Below are 23,750 nucleotides of genomic sequence, written 5' to 3' on the forward strand. Positions count from 1 at the left end.
TACAGGGCTGAAGACTGAGTGTTTCCCTATGAAGCACCATTTCATTGAAAACATGCATGTCATATATCATGCAAAATAAAGGAAACTAATCAGAACAATTATGAATGATAATGATCATCGTCATCATTTAACTGTAGTATTTCAATCAATATATTTCCTGTGTCTGTGACTCAGATAAATCCAAAAGTACGGCCAAGTAATGTGACCTGAGTAACCTGAGTTTCATAATGCACGATAAGTGGTTATCTATCGCAGGCCGTACTTGCATTTAGAAAGTAGAGCAATAAAGAAGAATCTAAACTCATACGAGTTCATAGAATCTGAAAGCTTTTTGCTGCTGACAGCTGCTTTCTAAAGTCAGTTTCCCTCTAATTCTCACACACTCACTAATTCATAACAAATGAATAAACAGATCTCTCCCTAAATGTGTCTAACATTGTTCTGTTATATTCTATAACAAAAATGTAATACTTTTTTGAGATTTTAGAGCTATTTCATATTTTATAGCTCATAGCTTTTTAGATATCAACATAACAGTTTGCAAGTGTCTATCAATATTTCAACCTGCTATGAGCAGGCTCATTATTGCTGACTGAGTCAAAGTACTCAAGATAGGTAGTATCAAAACAAAACTGTAACTCATGATAAATCTAAAAAGAAATAAAGAATATAGAACAAATACTTGGATTCCCCAACTCGCCAGATAACATTACCATCAATAGTAAAACTAATCCAAAGCTGCTTTTTCACAGCAAAATCCATTTCCAGGAGCCAGGGATTCTAAGCTTCACCACAGAAATAGTTGCTACACTCTGTTAACACAACATTCAAAGTCAAATATTTAATGTGGGAGCTCCTGAGTGAATAAGAAGACAGAACATAGATGACAAGAAAGCAATTAAATCAGAGCTGTGAATAGTTCATCTCTGGTTGTTACTGCAGTTTTGCAGTAATGCACAAATGAAACACCTAAAACCTTGTAGAAATGTGTAGTATTAACAGATTTTAAGTAAATAGAACTGACGAGCACTTCCTCATGTTTCTACTGCAGAGTGGAAGACAGCTGAAAAGACATGGCTTGCACCATGAGCTGCAGAGGTCGAGAAAGCTCCAGAATGAGATTGCTGTAATTGTGGCAAGAAGGCAGCAAAATGAGTGGAATAAACAGTTCATCTCTGATCTTTTCACAGCGATTACCCTCCGAGAGTTACATGGACAGATTGTGAGTTTATATAAGTGAAGCTCAATTCCTTGTTTGAAGCCTGTTTCTACGGCAGAAAACAGAGATCACAATGATTTCTTCACAGCTCCTATGCTCTAAGACACAAATAAAAACACCCAAAATCACATAGAAATACACAACATTGACAGATTCTTTTTTTTAGTTATACACCAAACTTCCTGGTTCAATGTGACAGTGCCGAAACTCTGGTGGGATGGACCGGCACACTTCAGCTAACTGAACTTGCCAACTCCACCTGAAACGTAGACCTCAGTAGAAATCTAACATACCATGGTCTGATACAGCCATTTAGCTCCCCAACAAAGAGCCCAAGGCCGTTACGGTTGCTGTAGGTCAAAATGCAACTTACATCTACGACAGCGGGGTATTGAAAGCTGACTGCATGTGGGAAGGAAGCCTTACGTCATATTTGGCATTAATGTGCAGTATGTATCATGAGATTTTCATAAGACATCTAAAAGGTGGAAATTGATATAATGTTAATGCATCATAGCCATGTGTACTAAAAAAAATGCAGGATGTCGACAGATATTTTTTACATGACAACAGAAGTATTAGCAGCTTGCAACTTGTCCGATGCAAAACTTCAACTTCACTGTTATGAAGGAACAATCAGTCTGTAAGAAAGCAGTGAATGAACTGAAGCAAATCAACAGCGTTGCAACATAACGACTCATACTTTACCTGAGCATGAGGTTCATGAGCTGAAGACCCTCTCCTCGAAGGAAGCGGTCCCGATTGGAGGGCAGCATGAGGCAAGAGCACAGACCGTCAAAAAGGTTCTCCATCATCTCCTGCTCTTCGGCTGTGTTTGGATTGTGACGCTTAAACACCTGAGATAGAGAGAAAAGGAGGAGAAGGCACCTAGAAAATGAGTGCCGGCACGGATTTCTCTTTTCTTTGAGAAATGAACATCTTTTAAAAGGATTGATGAGAATAATTTAGGGGAAAAGGGGGAACGAAGCCTCACGTAAGACAGAAGGAAAAAAGTTTGCATGGCAAATAAGTAAATGTCTTGCTGAGATAGAAGTCCAGAAAATGTCACACAAAGCTTAGAATTCATCAATGAGTGGGGTTAATTGCAAAAACCTATTTCATGGAAAACCCCTCCTTTAACTTGAGTTTGAGGAATAAAAGCTCTACCACTTTTTGGCTCAAAGAGATGGTGGGTGGATATGCAAGAAAACGTGAGGAAAATCTAAAATCTTACAGATAGTTGCTGCAATAACACATCAATGCCATCCATCTCACCAAGTAGCTCTCTGGTACCTGTGAAAAGGAGGAGAGAAGATTACAAGATAATGTGGCAACAAGGATAATACATGCATGAGGTTGCAAAAAAAAAAAAAAAAGCATTTTGGGAGTAGGAAGTAAGGAAGAAAGAAAGGAAGGAAGCAGTGGAAAAAAGCTTTTAAGTTGTACAATAATGGCAAAACAAAAGTCAAACGAAAAGGGAGGAAAAGGCAGATGAGCTTGAAAGGCATGTGATGATCAGAAAACGCAACGGCCATAAGGAGAGAAAGTCAGTGAAGTAGTGAGGGCATTTAAATACATGCATCCTCTCAAGTTACTCCATGTAGATATGAGTATTACGCAGCAATACTTACTGCTGCTGAACATTTATTTTCACTTTCCACCTGTCAAATCTGTGTTTTACATCAATATTCAACAGCAGGCAGAGATAATTATATTCAAATTAGCACTTCAAGGAGTTTAACAAACTGTCACTTTTTAAATACTAATTGTGTGATTTGCTCTGTTCTTACTTCAAATCACTGACTTTTTTTATATATTGAGACATTATTACTGACAGCTTCTGCCCTTTGTTTTGTGTCAAACAATATTTTTTAGATGTAGATTCTATTCTGCTTTTGAAATTTAGGATAAAATGAGGATAAAAGGATGCGGCACAGGTGAAGGAAGCAGTGGAAAAAAAGCTTTCCACATTTGTTGAATGGGAATGAGTACAAAATAAGACAACTGCCTATCAATGTGGCTTGTACCACTAATGAGAACCTGCCCAAGGAGTTGATAGTCCCGTGGTTATCTGACGCTTTACCAGGTTTTTAGAGAGGGAGGGACAAGATGGGGGTGACAAACGTAAAAAAATGAAAAAGGAAGGGTGGAAGAGAGAGAAAAGAGGTGTGTGTAAGATAAAGTAATATTTCTGAACCTGCAGACCTTGCTGATGTGCACTTACTGTCGTTATTTTGCAACAAGATGGCCAGGATTTCACTGCAGTACAGCTTGTTAGCATCAAACGGCATCTTTGCCTGAGTGGGAAAGAGACCGTTTCTAATTACCACTCATCTTGAGAAACTCTTTCCTCCAGAGAGTCAGAAAATGTATCCTGCATGAAAAATCTGCATTACTAACCTTAGGAAGAGACCTGCCTCTTGCAGATTCTGCCTGAGGCAGTATGAAAGGGTAGAGGTGCCCAGTATTTTCTAAATGTATTACAGCCTCATATATATGGCTTAATATCAAATACAACCAGAAGAGGTTTTAAGGTGAGAGTTAAACAAATGTAGAGATGCAACTGATGATTATTTTCAGAATAGATGATCCAGTTAAATGTTCACACTTTAAAACAGCTGATGGTGACAACGTAGCTGTGCGGCTTTAGCGTCTCAACAAAGCCAGAAAAAAAGAATCCCCTTAAGATCATACACTGAAAACTTTCACCTCTCACTTCTTCATTGCAGAAGCTTCTGCGTCTGCATCTTTGTGCACATTGAGCTTCGTTCTCACATGTGACAGACTGCTTTCTATCCAAGCATCAGAGTATAAAAAGGCGCTTCATGCAGCTTTTCTCGGCTGTGATATTAGTCTCAAATACTTTCTATTATATTACTTTATATTTCTATTACAAATAATCAAATATTTACACAACTAACATGTTATCATTTTAAAAGATTCATCAAATAAGCTACAAAAGGCGCAATCTGTCACACCTCTGGACACATTGCCACAGCATGTGCAGCGCTTCATAGTGAACACGCAAGTCAATAACAATCATGCTATCCATTTCCTGAACAGAGCTCCACATACCTTTTTAGACATATTTAAACAGTCTTTAGTAATGAAACATATGTAAGTTTGGCGTTTGACAATGTTCTTTACATTTTACAAAAAGATTTTCATTCTAATTGCATATCCATATATCAAATGCAAAATTTTAGTTACTGGTCTCCTTGATTAATACAATCGGTACCAAAAGTGAACCTGTACAAACTATTTCAATAGGACCCGGTTCTTACCTTGATTCTCTTGAGCAGCCACTGCATGAGTCCCTGCTGGGCAGCCTCAGTGCAAAGGCCCGGCCTGAACTCTGCCATATTTTCTATGATAGCTGCAGAAAACAAACCATGTCAAAATCCAAAATTCAACCTCAAAGACTTTAGTCCAGCACGCAAAAGTACCTCTGAGTAACTTTAAAAATGTTATGACATCGCTCAATTAAGTTGGCATGAAGGCACCACGGTGAGGCTTTAGTGAGCGATTATGCTTTACAGCTTGAAAGTTGTGGGTGCATGTTCTCCCCCAGACCTCTGGTTTCCTACCACTGTCCTCAGTACTTGAGGAGTATATTGGATGCAGGTGGAATTGTAAGCATTAGACTGGCGACTTATACATGCTGGGACCCACACTTGTCTAATGTCAGTTGAGATGGGCTACAGCACCCTCATAATCAGGATAAAGTGGGAATCTGAAACACACCATCAGTAACAAAACCAAGACATGACTTATCCATATTAAATCCTATTTCTCTCTCAGTGTCTTTCTCATCTTATACAATGATGTGCTTCCACAAAGACAAACAGGTTTTGTGTCTATGTTTAATCTATGTTAGACCACTGTCAAAGACAGCTGTCTTTAACCAAAGGCCTGTATCAAATCCCTCCTGATTGTCATGGTAACTGTCTGCTACTATGAGAAATGGGACATTTGCTGTTTTTATTACATAAGGTTTGTATCCAGGCTTCTTTTATTCTTATCATTATATTACTGTCTCTGATACTTAATCTCTCTTTCAGAGCAGACGGAAGCAGAAGATAATAGAGTGAAATTGTGAGAAAGTCATGAAATTAGGGAGGAGAGGAAAGGAAAGCAGAGGAACGGGGGAAGCGGTAAGGACACAAGTCAAATTAAGGGAATAATGACTGAATGACAGAAATGAATGACTGAGGACTGGATCACAAAATGAATATGGTTTTGTGAGAGAACAAAAAGGAAAAACAAAAACAACGTGTGGAAAAGACCAGCTGAAGATCATAGAGAAATGATGGAGAAAGAGAGAAATGAAAGAGGAGATGGAGGGGTACTGAGGGAGAAAGACGAAGGCCCTTTATCAGTGATTCAAACAGAGCAGACAGACAGCATCCTGGAGGACAGCAGACCCAGAACAGAAAGCAGCCATGGCAGACAAAAGGCTTATTCAAGCTTGGAGAGCTCCCTTGATAACACACACATGCACACACAAAACTTGAACGGAGGATGCACAAGTGTTGCTCCCACAATGAGAGCCACATACAAAGAGCCAAACACACACACACACACCTAAACAGCCCTCCAGATGCTCGGCCTCAATCTGGCAACAAAGAATAAAAAATCTTCTCAGTAGACTCATTTAACACAGAAAGAGCTGAGAGGCAGAAAAGTCTGATTCATGTGAGGCTAAATACAGAGGCCATGACTTTTCAAACTACCTGCTAGCCTATGTCCTCTCCCAGACCTTGTGTCTACATTTAATGCTGTCATATGTTCTGTGGATTGAGAAAGTAACTCTTTTTCTCACATTTAGTTTACAATGTTGGACAATTTTCACATTCAAACCTGCTCATAATCTGCACACTACATCATGTGTGCTATTAACTTCTGAGGATGAAAAATAAGTAAACCTGGGGTCTTTGAATTACAAAAGTAACTATGGTCTTGGAAGCCCTCAATGCAGCGGATTATGTTTAATCCTATCTTTTGTCTATCCTTTCTTCTTTCTTAGATCTGCGGCCCAACACAATCCTGTCCCTGCAGTCTACAGGCACTTCCCTTCAGTCTCTCGGCATGTTTTTTGCTCTGATAAGGGTTATCAGCAGTGAAGACTTTATAAAGAAAATATTAAATGTACAATAAGTGGACGGCATAGAAACCTTTCAAAGACTGCCAAGAAAAACCAAAGGCACAAGCTAAATTTAAAGTATCAAAGCGAAGGGTCTGAGTGCTTAGAAGACCGCTGAAATGATTGAACGCACCATCCGATTCACTCTGAAATTAGGCATGTCAAAACTTTCAGATGCTACTGTATGTTATGCATCATAGTTTTTAGTTTAATCAAAAATTAAATTGTGTTTGCACTTCAAAATGACATTTTTAAAGTAGACTTTTTCGCATAAAGCTTAAAAAAAGGGACGGCTCTTTACAGCACTTTCTAAATGTATTGGATACTGCAATAACAATGCAACCTCCTTTCTCTTTGCCAAACTATGACAACTTCCCCTCACTGTCAGTGAACACGTCTGAGACACTTGGCAGCAGGGGGGGGGGGGGGGGGGGGTTTGGTGGTGCATACAGTTAAAACTGTAAGAAAACAAACAAAGTTAGTCTACACCCTCTGTGTGATGTTAACCCAAAATCCACAAGGACTCCCTGTCACCACACTGCCCAAAGCTCTAACCCTGACTCATACACGCCTTAAGGGCAAATCTCCCTCTAGAAGTGCTCGTCGTGTTTCTGCATTAAACAAGTATCAGATTTTATCATCTGTTTTTGCTCAAAATATTCAACCGAGCTGCTATTTTTAAACACTGAGCAGTATAGAACCAGAGTCTCGGCAGCACCTGCGCTGTGCAGTTAATGTCCCAGATTTCTCCGGGATATTTGTCTCTCATGTTTTGTATTTGCATGAAGGCACATAGCTCTGCAGCATTTGAAGCTCCTTCCATACTTGAATCCTACGAATTGTAGATGTGCTGCTGAATGAGTGACATAGAAATTATATATTTGTAGTGCATCAAAACTGTGTTCACATTTTCTAACTATACAGTGTACGTATACTTTCACATGTACATTTCTGGCAAAATTACATATATTGTTGATTTCTACAGTAAAAAAAAAAAAAAAAGTACAATACAACCTTTATTGGAAAGAGACATTAAAAAGGAATGCTTCTTTAGACGAACAAAAAAGTAGAAACATTATTGTTTTCCTTTTGCAAACTTTCTAATTCGGTTAACTTGTCTGAACCCATTAAGACAAGAGGATCCCTGTTGACATTCACATGGGCACTTGTGTGTTGCATCAGCTCTAAATGGGTTCATTGACTTGATAGAAACTGTTACTTTTTTTTTTTTTTCAAACTTTGAGAAATCTAAATGAGACAAAATAAGAAGATCAGCAACAGCTGGTATGTAATAGGCTAAACAGGAGGAGAAAGCAACGCAAAGAATGGGATGGTTACATATGGTCAAGAAGAATTTGAAAGTTCTAAAATGGCAGTGATTTAAATTTAACACATTTCCCATTTGATATTTCCATCCATCAAACCATTAGCAATACATCTCCACCATGTGGAGGAGTGCAGGTGGGGGGGCTGAGCTTATTCCAGTAACACTGGGCCATTCTGGTGAGATATGCAATGTATAACAGGACAAAGACAGAGAGACAAATAGCCATGGTTTCTCACACCGTGGGCCAGTTAGAATCACCAATTAACCTAACATGCTTCACCTAAGAGCCCCGAGACAAATCCGACATGAGTAGAGGGCAAACATGGAAAGTCCATGTCCAGCCACCCAGTAGGTTCAAATCAGGAACCTTCTGGCTGTGGGGCTCAGCACAGCTTTACTCACGCAAATTCAATACATTTCACCTTCTGTGTATGACAAACAAACAAAAAAACATCCAAAATATAAATAAATGATAAAAAAAACAGTCTCATATGACTTAGATATGACATGATGCAACACACTAAAACACTGAGCAACAGGACAGAAAGAGGCTCTGTACAAGAAGGGATAAAAATCCTGATTTCATCCCTGGCACCTGCTTTGTTTGGTCAGTCCGACTGCTCTAGGATTCAGTTCAAAACATGATGAATATTTGAAGACAGTATGCCAGTTCCAACTGTTTGATTCTGATGCGTTTTGTTTACACTGGAAAGATGACTGCAGGGTAACTGTAACCAGTGTGTTCCTCTGTAAACATCTCAGTCAGTCCATCTACTCCCGTGTACACAGCTGTGATCGGCTACATCCTACAGTTTCTGGTAAATGCTGACATGGCACCATTGCAGAGAAATTAAAACAAATATCTATGTAAATTCAGCACCTGTAAGTATATTGTGTTCAGAACATGAACAAGTACCTTAGCTGTAGCATCTTAGCTCAGCCAAACTGAACAAGCCTGGCTACATGAAATTAGCATTTGAGTAAAAAGACATCGGGTTTGCTTTTGCCATAACTCCAGTGTATTATTACAGGTTTTTTTTAAGGTTTATGTTGACAGAATGCATTTCTTTCCTTACCCAGTGTGTTATAGATGCCGTCGGCCTCCTCTTTCACCTGTTCATCCAATCGTTCCATATTCTGCACCAACAAGGCCACCACCTGACCCTCCAACTGCAAACAGAAATTAAGTTCAGGTCACGGTTCTGACGCGCTTCCTCAATTTCGTCAAGGTCAGTGTGCAACACCTGGTACGTCTGGCAGTGTGTGTGCAGTAGAGAAAATGATTCTGAACCAATTCCTTCCCATTAATAAGCTCTTTAATATCACAACGATTTCTTCACAGCACTTTTCGCAAATCTCACAACGTCACATTCTTTCGCTTTGTCTGTGAGCTGAACCTTTTCTTTAAATATGACGACATATTTCAAGAAGAAAAATGGACACTTGAGAAGGAAGAAACGATGTAGATGAATACAGGGAAGCAGTGATGGTTCAATTCTGGGTGCACAAGTTGTCAGAGTAAACTTGGACACTTTCAGAGAAGCTCTAAAAGGAACCAAGTATTATCAGTCAAGTCAAGATTTTGGGACTCATAACCAAACAAAGATCGTGGGGTGCCAGTGGGCTGGATAGAAGTACTATTACAGATAAAAGAAGACAGACAGTCAAAGCTGATTTATGAGCCATGGAGATCGTTGTGAATCATTTTGATTTATCTTATCAAGGATAGCACCTGGCCTTCTGGCAGCAAGGACAGAGGAGCTGCAGGTATTACAGCACAGAGTAGAGACGAATGGAATCAGCCAACCCTTGCTGCCCTAAAACTGCTTCCCCTGGAAATAGCTGTAAAAAAAAAAAAGAGTGAGGTTATGGGCACTCCACTGCATGGTAAATTGATCGCATTTATATTATACCTTTATCCCGAGAGTGCTGTAAAGCCACCTGAGATACTTTGTCACCCACTGGAATCTAAAAAGCCAATTCACTAACCCACACACCATGTTGGGTTTTGTTTTTTGACAAGAGTTTTCTTACATTTGTTCAGCTGCTTCTATGATTGTTCCTGTCAGAAAAGCTAGTCCAAAAAGAATAAAGCCACAAACACATACACTATATTACCAGCAGTATTTGCTCATTTGCCTTTTCACGCATATGAACTCAAGTGCCATCCCATTCATAATCCACAGGGTTTAATATGATGTCGGCCCACCCTTTGCAGCTATAATAGCTTCAACTCTTCTGGGCAAACTTTCCACAAGGTTTGGGAGTGTGTTTATGGGAATTGTTGGCCATTTTTCCAGAAGCGCATTTGTGAGATCAGACACTGATGTTGGACGAGAAGGCCTGGCTCGCAGTCTATATATATATATATATATATATATATATATATAGACTGTATATCTATATATATATATATATATATATTACAAATATTCAAATGTATATTACTTAGGTTAGTAACTAAAACTATGTGAGTGTCATTAAAACAAAACAAGCAAAGAAAAGAGGAACGTCTAGTCCAGCTGAAAACTTCTAAGCTAGAAATAGTTTCAGCCGGGGTGTGAGGTCATTATACATCTCTGTGTCCTGCTGTTAATGTTTTAATACAGACAGTCAGCTTCATAACTCCTGTTGCAAACAGCAGTCAGTGTTTGTGAACTGTCTTAGTTCCATCAGCCGACGTTTCTACTGTCATTTCTTTGTCAGGCTTTACAAACACTGCCAGGCAACATTAAAAGATCGAACGCCACTTGTACAAACAAGTTTTTTAAAGCCATGGGCCAACTGGAGCTATCAAAACACTGCATTGAAGGGAACCTAACGAAACATAGTAGTCCATAAATAAAGTGTCTCCCCTTTAATTCAGATCCTCCACAGAAGTTCAGATTAAACTAAAAAGCACTTCAGATGACATGTAGCATGGGTGGGAACAGAATTACACAATGAAGTAATGACAGGACTCTATGGTGGCCCTCAAGTCCAAAGAAAAGCAAACTGGTTCTTAAAAAGTTCTCATGATAAACCAACTATGAACTGGTTCCGGCCCAGAGCTAGCACTTTCTATATGTTAGGTGAATTCGTGTAAGAGAGATTTACTCTTCAGGCACTAAATCACTCGTCTTTGTCAGTAAAGAATCATTTCAACCAACCACAAATGATGCTTGTAAGCTAAGCAAAGTCACTGATATTCAACTTTACTTACTTGCACTTACTTTTGCAAGCAGGAGATACATTCACAGAACATCAGTGTATGGATGTGCTCATTACATTGCTGAGGGTTTCAAAGAGTTGCCAAACAACTTGCTTAAACGGAATTATACCGCACTTCTTTTCCGGCTTGGCAAGTCCAAGGGTGGGACCGCCACCGTGGCCTTCCACTCTTGATCATTTCTTACAGAAAGAGGACTTAGTTGTAACGTCAATGGGAATCTTTGGGTGTAAAAAAAGTGAAAGTCAGGAAGCCAAACTGTATCTAAAGCTCTATGCAAAATGCCTGTAGTCAGAACTAACTGAATACTAACAGGTTTAAAATATTTGGTCTGATGGCTCAAAGGCCCCTGAGACACAGGGGTAACCGTAGTGATTCACAGCAGTGAGACACAAGCCGTTGGATTCTATGATGTGGAGTCCCAGTGACAGCCATGAAGACTCAGGCACTCACTTCTTTCCTCCATTAAAAGGTATAACTGCGCATTATTGTAGTTTGACCTTTGTGCGTGTCGCTGTAAATGCCAGAGAACTGATATGGGATATCAACAATATTGATACCCTCTTATGTATAAGTCTCTCTGCTTCACAGACAGCATGACAGGCTAAGCTACAAAAAAAAAGAAGGAGAGTAAGAGGGCTGTATATACAATAAGAGGGAGGAGCAAAGACATCTTTAACAAAGACCTAATAATAAAATGCAGAGCTGGTGGCAGACAAAGAAAAAGGTGGGAAAAAAGAGCCCGACAAAGTCTGTGCCTCTCTGTTCATTTCTTGTTCTCCATCATAAGTTAAAAAAAAAAAAAAAGGAAAAAATACACTGACTGGCTTTTCATACTTTGACAAAATTGTAGGTTTGATCCCTGAAAACAGCAAAAAACATATCGCAAACCTTTCTAAAGTAGACCAAAAATGGCCTCAAAAGACTTCTACCCAGCCAATTAACACAAAATCTTAACCCAAAAAAAAAAACCTAAATGTCAGAAGTCCTATTTTGGATTCATTAAAAAAGACCAAGTAATCAATTCTCCTCTGCCTAGTTTGGAAGTAGTAGCACAGAAAGTTAAGTATTGATCCACCAAGTGTTGCTTCATCAATATCATCAAAGTCTGATGTAAATTTTTAACTCACCAGAGCATCTATGAGAACCTCGGCACCCTCCTCGCTCTCATGCAGTGTGTCGATATCTGTCAGCTCCTGCAGCAGGTCCACCACTGCTATGGCGACATGTGCTTCAGGTTAAGGACAATTAGACTGTGTGACAATTAAACTCCACCGATTTAGCGTTGCATGACTTGTAACAGTCCCAAAACAAAGGATCAAATTGTTCCATGTCACCCACAATAACCAAAGCTCAGCTCAAGCTCAACTTTGGTCTGACATTTGGGCGAGTCGCTGAGAGGTGCATCCCAGTTTCAGTGCCCTCCTTTGTTGAGTTTTGTCTTTGTTTTAGCTGTTAATGCAGAGTTTTTTTTTAGGTTTTTATGTGGCTCTTAAACCTCAATCATTCCAGTTAAAGATTTCCATCTTTAAACAAGATTCAGTCATTTTCAAAGATTGTGTGATTCAATCTCCATGTGAAAGGATATCAGTGTTTTCGTGGCTGAGCAGGCCCAGCAGTGAGTGGACAGCATTGAGCTCCACCAGCAGATGGTAGAGATCTGGCATTGTGGCAATCACATGCATTTCTTGAATAATGTCGTTCAAATCCAGTTCTGACTCCATGAACCTGGTTTAAAAACACAGAAGTTTGCATGTTATGTGTCATACAGGCAGATTTTCTTGCAATTTTGGAAGTCTTTGGATGAACCACTGAGAAATTTCCTAAGTGATACACACAGTATGCAGCTACAAAGATTCAGTAATAACCCTCAATAAGTCTAGAATATTTTCCTTAATTGGTATGCAGTATGTTACTTATCAAATATAAGTTTTAATGAGCTCAAAGTGAAACAATATGCACCAGCAGCAATGTTCTTACTTCTCTGGATTGTCTGGAAACTTAATCCTCAGTTCCTGGTTTTTGTAAGACCTTTTCTCAAAGGTCAGGATCATTTTCTTCACTGAGCTCTCATCAACTGGCTCTGCCTGTTTGATTAGTACAGAAGGCAAAGACGAGAGAAAAAAAGGGAGGAGAAAATGGGGAGAGAGACGGAGAAAAAAAGAAAAGAAAAAAAGTTACTATAACAAAGAGGCACCAAGGTGGCTTGAATTATGTGAGCAGACAATATAGGTTTTCTTTAACCGGGGGCAATATGAGTACATTTCACAGAAAAGGGAATTTGTTTGACCTCTGGATGGTTTAAAAGCTGTAAAGTGCTGGGCAGATAATGACTGGTTAGGACATTTCTACTGTCTGACTTTATGGAACAGTGCAGCTCTTTGCTCTAAGTGTCTCTTGACAGAGCGAAAAAGCTGCAGTGTGAGATAATAAGGACTAAATTATAGATGAGTTTTTCAAATGCACTGCCCTAGCAGTAGGAATCCCATAGACATCATCCTGGTGTTACCTTTAAATTGTGGCTGCATTATGCTGCCACAAGTCCTAAAGACTCAGATGGATCTCATATGGAGCGCACACGCCTTGTGACGCCAGCACGGCCGAGATGATCGTTTCATTTTATAACTGAATACAAGACCATTTACGTTGTTTCGTTACGTGAGAGGGCTCATTGATGAAGTCTGTGGTGGAGATGGCTTTGTCAACAATCTCCTCTCACCTGAGGAATGTTCCTACGAAGCAAGTTCAACACAGCAAAGTTTTCTTTGTGTTAGCTGGTTTGACAAAAACTAAAACTCCAATCAGAGACAAAAGGCACTACATTAGTGCTTCTCCACTGTCTTTGTTAACACAAGCTTTCGTCTTAGGGCTCTATGCTCAGACAGAAGGGCACATTTTACACACAAGTTGTCACTTCTTCCGTACAAAAAAGAGGAAAACTCTTACTTTCAGCTCAGCAAACCTCTCTAACCCATTAGTCTGGCTTTGTAGTACACATCACTGGTATCAGACAAATTGAAGGAAGAACACAAGGAGATTCCATCTAATAATCTGTTCTCATTTTTTTCTCATATTCTCCCCACCATTACACACCTGAGTAATGAGATTTTCAAGACATTTACATGCACAACAGCAACTAAATGGGAGTTTTACACCGATGCAAGTTGCCATGCCTTAAGAAATGACTTAACTCCTTCATTTAGATGGATAAATCCAGTTTCACAGCACACAGACTGCAATTCAGATCAACAAGAGCGACCAATACGGTGGAAAAGTTGCAACATCGTGCATCTATGGTTATCTAATGTGTTCAGACAAACCTCCACAACTTCCAGCGACAACATAGAAAAAGAAACTCCAATGTAAGACCATTATTGCTCTGCAACTAAAATCAATGCATTTTGACTTTCCTACGCACCGTGTACACATCGCACTACTTCTTTTTTGTCCAAAAAACTAAGCTATGAGGTGAATGATGGTTGATGAGGTAACAAGTGCTGACAGTAAACTCCTGGACAAAGACGCATTCAGTTGCATAACTGTAACAGAATGCTTCACAGCACTCGTGATAATAGGAAGGAAACATTTCCAAGTATAGGCTTCAGATTAAGTTTGAGTAAAGAATACTTAACAGAAAAAATATTTGCAATGATATCATAATTTCCCCCACCTCTGGTTCTTCCTCATCCTGGTCCATCAGTTTATCCAAGATCTTCTTCTTGTCTTCAGTCAGCTCTTCAGTCTCCCTCATTTCAGCAACACTTTCCCGATATCTGGCCAATTCCCTTGCACCCGGCCCTTTCTGCTGCTTCCCTCCTCTGGGGTCGTCCTCTCCTCCTGCTGCTCCTCCATCTCCCTCCCTGGGACGCTTTGCTCCTCTATCAGGCTGAAAGATGAAAAGAGATGGTGAAATGGGAAGTATAGCTCAAGAGTTGAGTTTGCAGGAAAAGGATACAGCACATACAATATAAAATGTTAAGAGACTGTGTAGAACTGAAAATTAAAGCAATAGTCTAAACCCAAATTGTCTAAACCTTACATTTAGTTGATAGTAATAATTTTCAAAAGGGAAAAAATTATTGTACATGGTTTTCATCTGACTGGTTGGAACATACTCATGGTAGGTGGTGACCTTGTTTTTTGAAACTTTTCTAAAATGGTTCCCAAACTTCCCTCTGACTCTTTATAATAGCTCAGCACGTACAAATGGGTAAAACAGTTGAGCAATATAAATTTTTAAAAAATGTTTTAAAAAATGTAAAAATGCAAGCAATTGGGGGATTTCATCATTTATATATATATATATATATATATATATATATATATATATCCATTAAAAAAAATCCACTAAAAAAAAAAAAAAGGAAAGCAAAGCAAACACAACACTTGTCCTACATCCACTCTCATAAATTCACAGACATTTATGGAGGGATTATAAAAGAGGAAGTGATGCAGCGCAAGAGTAAACATGTCTGATTTTTCTGGAAAAACATTGCTGCCATCAAATTGAAAATAAGGACATTTATATATATATAAAAAAAGCATTAATGCTGAGATATATCATCACTGTACTATTTCAAGTTTAATTTCAATTAGCTCTAAATTGTTGCATTCTCTTTAATCAACTTAATTTGCACGATTAACGCCTCTATGCAGCAATCCTCTCTGGTCTAAACTGCAGCCACACCGTTGCTGTTTATTGATTTCTTGGTAAATTGATGATTCTTCGCACGTCTTCGTTTTACAAATAATGGTGACCTGCGTATTTTGTGCAAAAAGTGTCAAATGATGCCTAAAATGATCTTACGCGAGAGCACAGACTCTGAAGAGGAAATCCTGGCAAACACTGGTGTGGCGTGTTTATTGGAATGTAGAGGGGGTAACTGAGATCAGATCACAAAAAAATATTACATGGAAGCAAGTGTTCAAGAGTTGTATGACAAAGTCAAAAAAGAAAAAAGGCAAAGAAGGGTTCTGTGTCCTTCCCAAGGACACCAACACATGTGGACACAATGGCGAGTGAACCACCAACCTTCTTTTTGGAAGACGACCAATCAAAGCTGATCACTGTGCGCATGCACTTAGCACCAAGTATGAACATATATGCACCACAAACCAGCCACTACATTAAAACCACCAGCAGGCAAAGTAACTCATATAGTAATAATGGTGTCACAAAACATGTCCTGGTGGGAAACCTTTTTCAGGTTGTCCCTAAATGAGCACACAGTCCAAAAGCCTGTTATTCAATCAAATTATAAGGCATAAAATGCATTACATTCCACACATCCAGTATCTTCCTGTACCTGAAATGATCAAACACGGCAACCATCATCACAGAATCTCAATATAGAGTCAGAGCATCAAGCTTTAACAGAACTTTGTATGCTTTTTTTTTTTTGGTACAGGAACAAATATCCAACAATAAAAGTACTACGAATAATACTAAAATTATGAAATCCACCCATGTACAAAATCCGAGAATAAAAATTAAGAACTGGTTATTGCACTAATTCAAGCAACGTTAAGTTTCCGAAGAGCTATTTAGTTTCAATATTTATTTAGGCACATTAGTATTCAAGATTATACAAGCACGGAGTTTCAATTTTAAAATACGAGGAATTAAATGTTTCATGAAACGGGTTAATGCAATCACAGCTACTATCCAGAGTAAATTATTGGCTTTCCCTACGTTGATTACAGCATATTTTAAGCTAACTCGCTTACTGTTAACGTTATCCAATGATAAACAAAGACCATAATGTTCTTTTGTCGTTCAAGCGCAACATACTGGTAATTTACAGGCGGTTAACTGAAGAAACAACATTAAATAGTACACAACGACGCTAAACTAGTCTGCTCTTTTACGTTCATTTGTAACTTCCAGCAGCGGTGTTTGATGCCACAAACTGAATCAAATAACTTCAAGTTATCAACGTAGGTCTTCCCTAACATTTATTTGCAAATAAAACTATATACCTGATAGTTTAAGAGCTCTCCAACATCCATTTGTCCAGGTTAAGAGCCTGCACCGGTAAAGAATTTTGTTTGAAAACTGAGAAAGAGGCTGCACGATGAGCTAATCAGCTAGCTACAAGAACTGCCGACATACACATGCCTACCGTAAAGGAGTTATTGTCGTAGTCAGTGTCGTAAACTGTTATCGTTATTGTAAAGAGCTTAGCTGAAGGGAGTGTAGACCTTTGTCAACGTTTTGGTCTACCTTTTTAATGGGTCTTTAAGCTCATATTCACGTGTAAAGGATTGAAAATGAATTTACATTAAATATGATACAACAAAGAAAGAAGATTCAGATACTTTAATCTGAACATGATTTGATGCAAGTTAATGTGCATTGGAATGTTTCTATACTAGTTTGGGTCCCAGTAGGTGTCCCCAAACCTTTGACTTGTATTGTAACCTACTTTCAATTCTGTACAAAATCTTGAGCTTCCCCTGACTTCTTTGAATAAACATTTAAACTAAATAATTTTAACATTTGTCCTTTATTTATTAAATGGTTGTAATTCCTTTTAATTAACTCACCTCAACACATCCATGTAAATGGTACATGGTCCAATATTGCAACACAGGGGTGCCCCAAGAAGCTTTTCACTTTGTACGGTGAAAAATGCAGAAGCCGTCAGCCTAATAATCATAAAATCCCACATCATAAAGTTCTCGGACGACGCAAAAGTTTTATGTCTCCTACGGATGGGTGACAACTCTTCTGTCTGTCGTAATGAAATTCATTGTTATAAGATCTTATCGCTAACACTTACAAAACTAAGAAGATGGTAAGATGAACAGAGAGACAAGACAGCCCATGCACCTGAATTAATCAGAGACAGAGTCATTTAGCAGGTTCGCTCTTATAAGTAACTAGGTATTTTTATGGATAGCTTTCTGAGATGGAATGAGCATGTTTTCTATTTGTTTGATAAAATTTCTCAACCACTGCACTTCCTTTGCAGGCAGAGGTTGTTTGGAGTGAGCACAAAGATCACGATTGCCTTTAATTACACAGTGCTGGAAAGCCTCATCAGATGTAGGGTGGAAGCCTGATTAGGTGTGCTCTCTGTGCAAAGTAAATGTAAGATGAAGAAACTAGTGAATACAGACTTGAAAGTGATAAGAAACGTGCCTTAAATGCTCCTCCCGTTGTTATATGAGAGAACTGCTTTGAGCCAGACAAAGAACATTTTGAAGGACCCTTCACATATTCTGTAATCAGAACATGAATTATTTTTTGTTTTAAACTTGCTCCTCCTAACTTTAATAACACTGCAAAACTTGTCCTTCTAAGCAGAGTTTAGTGTTTCTGCTCCTACTTTTCCAGGGTCTGCTGTATTTGGTTTACATGAGTAGAACAAGTTTTTAAAATGTTGAAGAACACAGCCTGAACCATCTCAGAAAAGTTTCTATTTAATTCATTTAAATAGCCCTCAGGAATAGCTCTCCAGTCTTATTGAAGGACATCCCAAAGCTCTTCCTTGGATGTTGGCTACCTTTTGTTTTGTTCTCTGTCAAGATGAGCCTATAATGCTTCCCACTATATTGAGGTTCAGGCTCTAGTTCTTGTGTCATTTGGCATACCTCAGCCTTTTCTCCCTGTTTCTCTTCTGTTTGAAACGGCTTCTGTACAGCCACCCTTCCATGGAGACCATTTCTGATGTGGCTTCAGTGAGCAGTACATTGATAATTTAAGGTCTAGATGCACCTCTCAGGTCCTGTGTTTGGTCTTTGCTGTTTTTTCCCCCTATTTCTTAAGGACATTACGTTCAATTCCATTTCATACAGTCTGTCTGCTGTAGATGGTTTTTTAGGCCACTTCTGCTTACATCCTCCACTTGCTCAGTTTCCTCACATTTTTTAAAGACACATTGCACACAATGCTGAGAAAAGCCAGGTTTTCTGATAACGGCTTTTTGGGAATCACCTTGTTGGTATAAAAGCCAATTTGTTAATGGGAACAAACTGTTCATTTGCAACATGCTGTTGGTAACAGTGTCTAAAGATAAAACTTAAAATTGGTTCTTAGCTAAAATGTCTGTTATGCGTAGACACAAAACTGGTTCATCCCTTGAGTTTGGTGCCTTTTTCTACACTTGAATGATTAATAGGTCAGAGTGAAGTGTCTTAACAAACAAACACCAAACAAAAAAACCCTCATTCTTCTAAAAATGATAATAGTACAAGGACTGGACTGAAAATGAGTGAACAAACAGCCAAAGTCCAAAGAATAAACGTTGAAGTACCTTCAGAAAGCCTGGAGAACTATTGTTCAAGACCACTCTAACAAATTATAAGAAAGTTTATATCCTTAAAAGCAATTTTGAGGAAATATTTCATTATATCTTAGTCTTATGGGATAAATATTATTGTATTCACAGTAGGAGAGCTTTATACGCCTGGCTGTCTTAGTGTTGCAGACAACCAGAAAATCACCTTCTCAATGAGCCTCTTTGGGAAATGCATAAGTGGCACATGGTGTATACGCCTCTGTTGCCCGTCAGGTCTTTGGCCAGTGATCTGTGACAGTGGAGCAATAGAAACAACAATTTAAAGGAGGGCCTGTGCCAAACAGTCAAGCTTGATGGGCCACCCCACACGGGGAAAAGCACCTGAATGAGGGAAAGAGAGCAAAAAAAGTGAAAGCAAATAAAAGTGAGTTAGTGGGGTGAAAATTCATACAGAATCTCAAATACAGCTAAACAATGTCTATTTATCACAAGATGTGTGTAAAACACCACTGAACTGATATTGTTCAGTGGTGTATATTGAATGGGAAAATGACAGTGAGCCACATCTCAATCCGATTTAGACAAGCCTGGGTGGTTAAAGACTTGGCCCACAGTGAAATATCAGGTGATGATCCTGGTAAATGATATCTTAAACTGACAGAATGGAAATGATGCATTTCATTTAAGGTGAAAAATAGTTATGCATAAGTCTTTTTAACAGGAACATCTTGTCCTGTCACTAAAAAAAATAAAAAGACAGGTGTGAATAGTAAACTTATTGATTGATTCCATCTAATTTCATTTTTTACAGGTGTCCTGGTATTGAACATTTTGCTGGCTGTCACATTTCAACTGTTCATTTAACTTTATTGCAAAGATTTTAAAAACATTAAATACGCAAGATTTTTTTTTTTAATTACATTGATATGCTCAGTCAATAGAAATATAGGGTAAATACATATACCACTCAAAATATCTGTTAGGAGATTTAAGGCACTCAGCATGCAACAATGGTGTCTAAACATATGAAACAAATGAGAAAAATCTTGATTCTGAAGGATTAATCCTTTCGAAAAATGTAAGAATATGCATAATTTTGCTTCCATGACAGCAGCAGTTCAGTCGCATGTGCTTTAAAAGTTTATTCAAACCTGATTAGATTTAAGATGATATTGTGAGTGGAGTCTTTGGGATTGTTATCCTGCTACTGTATCAACTTTCTACATCATGGAGTGGTGCTTCTCCTCGATCAGGGAAGAGTTAGCTTGGTGCAGGTTCCAAATAGATGTCCAACTCTGGACTGGGATCAATGATATCATGATGACTAACGTATTATTACTATTATTCTTTCTTGTGTTTGTCTCCAACTTAAACCCCTGTGAGGCTAAACTTGGATTTATCATAAGCTTGTTCCAATGCACCACTATAAGATATTAGGACATTGTAGCCCGGCACAGATGCTTCGCCTGGTTTCCCCTCCTGAGAAGTGGTTCAGTAACAACCTTCATCCTCTGAGACCTTCACTAATCAGTCCTCTTTTGGAGTATTTTATTCTTTATTTAACAATTTTTGTATATCGCTTTTCTGCGTCCGAGTGAGCAAAGCTTGATGTATTGATGTTCTGATGGTGTATTAATTTTTTGTTCTGCCTCATTGTGCTTTGACACAATTGATCCAGTTTCCACAAAATAATAGAATGCCAGGCCCTCCCCCCTTAGACACCATCAGTCAAACCTGTTTTGACACAAAAAGCCTCTATCTGCTCTGACACTCACTTCATTTTCAGGCCATGTTTCTCTGTTTTACAGTGCTACAATCAACAATGCTCTGCTGGAAACTTGATGCACAGCCATGTTTACAACAAGTTAACAATCAAAACGGCCTCCAAGCAAAAAGTGTCCTGGTAGAAATCACGGCTGGGGCCTTTCTTGATGCTTTTTTAACAAATGACTGAGGTCTTTACAGGTACTCTGGCTTCCTTCTACCATCCAAAAACATGCACGTTAGATCAATTTATGATTCTAAATTGAATGTAGAAGTGAATATGAGTGTGCGTGGTTGTTTGTCTCGTTTGTATCTAATTGGTCCTGTGATGGACTGGCGACCCAGCCCAGGAAATACCCTTTCATCCTATAGCAGCTGGGATAGACACTAGCACCCAGCTCGACACTGAATTGAATTAAGAGGGTATAGAAGATGGATAGAAATAACCCTGGGAATAAGAGTGAGCATTTGTTTAATTTCTTTCTGTGTTGGCCATGCAATGAAGTGGCAACTGTTCCAGGGTGTACCCTGCTTCTTGAATTTTCATAGAATTTTTCAAAGACGTAGTATTTACCCTGAGCCGTAAGTAATGGAACTGAATTGGCTATTTGGTTCAACAATTTTTGTGTTTAAAAGAAGAACTGCAAGAAGAACTGAAAGGGCTCTAGCTAAATCCAAAACTTCTATTATTACTTCGGCAGTATGCTGTGTATTGTAACATATTACATAAACAGGTTAGCCATCATAATAAACTAACTGCGTGAGTCCTGTTCTGAAGTTTCAGTTATTACAAATATTTTTTGACCAGTGCAATACTTAACAAATCATAAAATCCCTTAAAGAGCCTACAGCTTTTCAGCAACAACTATCAGCCGAATATCATTGCCTCATTATTTCCCTGCAGAATTATTCTGGGGTGACGCTGCAGGATCATTTCCACAGAATCATTTCCCATTCTCTGTTCATACAGCACAATACGAATTCACAAGGTCAGTGTGATTGCCTCATTCAGCAGAGACCAACATAAGTGCGCTTAAAATTCAGGATGCCAGCGTTATTTTTTTAAAGGAGGAAAGGAGGGGAGAGAGGACAAGGGCATATTTACCTTATAATTTCCCCCTCGTTAAGTGGTGCAAAAAAAAAAGAAAAAAAAAAAGCTTAGAGTCCAGTTCTAAGCCCTATTCCTCACCAGTTCCCAAATCAACATCAAACACTTGGATGTTCCCAATAATATTTTGCTTCATGCATGAAATATGGTCTTATAAATCAAATAAGTAAAGAAATAAACATTCTGCTGCAGTCTCTGCTTTTTTTTTTGGTTTCTTTTTCTTTCTTGCCTGTGCCTGCACAGATGGTGAGGTGACGAACTAAAGTCAGTTTGTATCATTCATACAATGCCTCTCACGCACATAAAACACATTTACATTACATTTACAAGCACATTGTCGCTAAGTTAACTTCAGATAAAAATCTAATTTCATTCTGTATTTAATAAGCAACTTTTAACCAACATACTCTTCACCCCAGAGCGCAGAGTAGAGAATATAACTGCATGCTTCTCACATTTAAGGTCTATATGGGAGCACGACAGCTGTGGGCATGATTCGGGAAAGTCTGGCTCATTTTTTATTGGATCAAATTTTTTCAGAGATTGGCATGAATGGGCTGTGGTGTTGTTTTTGTTTCCAGCTGTGGCAGCTTGCATGTAACCTGAGGTACCAGATGTTACAGAGAGCCATCCGAGAGGTCCTTCATAGAAACTGTTTGGAAAAGATGTTGAAACAACAGAAGAAAAAAAACGGAAAAAAACTTTTCATAACCATCTCCTGTAGACATCAACCAAGTGGCTAAACTAAGCCATATAGAGCTGTAGACACACCTGTAACTCACCCATAGTTCTATAAGAAGCTAGTTGATCTGAACTTGTACATTTTGCCCACAAACTGCTAGCTTGAGGCCTGGCAAGATAGATTATCTTGTGAATGTGAAATTTAAGAACTCATACCTTTGTTTTTCTTTGCCTTTACCTTTCATTCTGACCACTTTTCATGTCAGGTTCTGTGCTGTTTGATGGATAACGAAGAAGAAAGAAGAAGAAAGGAAAATGTCAGGACATATAAACTGATCTCGGGATAAAAGGGAATAAAGTTAAAAAAAACAATATGACAACCACAGTTTTTGCAATATCTGTAATATCGGTTTGATCTGGTTCTCTTTTCATTTTCAGAGTTTGTGTGAGCATCTGATGGTATTTTTGATCATTTCTACAAAAATTTAAAAGACCTGACCGTTGTGAAACATGAACTCTGTCACAGGGGGGGAAAGTAGATTAAAGAAAAGCATATTAAATGTGATACTGTCATGGGGCAATTCCTATATGACATCAAACACCCGAATACCTTCAGCTAAGAGCAGAGGTGGCTTAGACAGAAACTGTCACCGTTGGAAAAGCTATCACTGAAAAATTGTGTTTATTTCACGAAGGGTTATTTGGCTACGATTCCTGAGCTTGAAAATTTTGACCAAGTTCATTTTCCAGTGTTGGCACTATTCTTTCAACTTGACTGTTCACTATTTGTTTTACATTAGGGTAGAACAGTACCTAATAGATAAAGAAGTGCATGGTAGGATGGCATACTTTTGATTCATAGAAAAAAGAACCAACCAGATCTATTTCTTAAGCTTCTCTCTCCACTTTCAGCTCAGTGGAGGCTGAAGAATGCTGCCTGACCTGCTGTTACATGGCAGTGAAACAAAGAAAAGGAGAAAGAGAGGGGGGACAGCAAGAGGAATGATACACACTTTACAAAAAAAAAAGTATGTAGGCACGGTGTAGGAGGAGAGAG

At 38.6% G+C, this 23,750-nt stretch overlaps 1 protein-coding gene across 1 annotated transcript in view; it reads right to left on the minus strand.

The window, feature by feature from the left end:
* The window catches only part of ctnnbl1 (catenin, beta like 1), a 49,949-nt gene extending 32,925 nt beyond the window's left edge, over positions 1-17,024 (minus strand). The window contains exons 1-10 of the mRNA XM_072367076.1: positions 16,877-17,024; positions 14,568-14,783; positions 12,878-12,984; positions 12,484-12,625; positions 12,028-12,123; positions 8,766-8,859; positions 4,504-4,595; positions 3,444-3,516; positions 2,454-2,512; positions 1,928-2,076 (exon numbers count right to left, since the gene is read on the minus strand). Coding sequence (XP_072223177.1) covers positions 1,928-2,076; positions 2,454-2,512; positions 3,444-3,516; positions 4,504-4,595; positions 8,766-8,859; positions 12,028-12,123; positions 12,484-12,625; positions 12,878-12,984; positions 14,568-14,783; positions 16,877-16,906 — 1,058 coding nt within the window. The 5' untranslated portion in view covers positions 16,907-17,024. The remainder of the gene's footprint in view (positions 1-1,927; positions 2,077-2,453; positions 2,513-3,443; positions 3,517-4,503; positions 4,596-8,765; positions 8,860-12,027; positions 12,124-12,483; positions 12,626-12,877; positions 12,985-14,567; positions 14,784-16,876) is intronic.
* Positions 17,025-23,750: the final 6,726 nt, after the last annotated feature.

This window comes from Leuresthes tenuis, unplaced genomic scaffold (assembly GCF_036924035.1).
Source record: "Leuresthes tenuis unplaced genomic scaffold, fLeuTen1.0.hap1 SCAF_16, whole genome shotgun sequence".
NCBI lineage: Eukaryota > Metazoa > Chordata > Actinopteri > Atheriniformes > Atherinopsidae > Leuresthes > Leuresthes tenuis.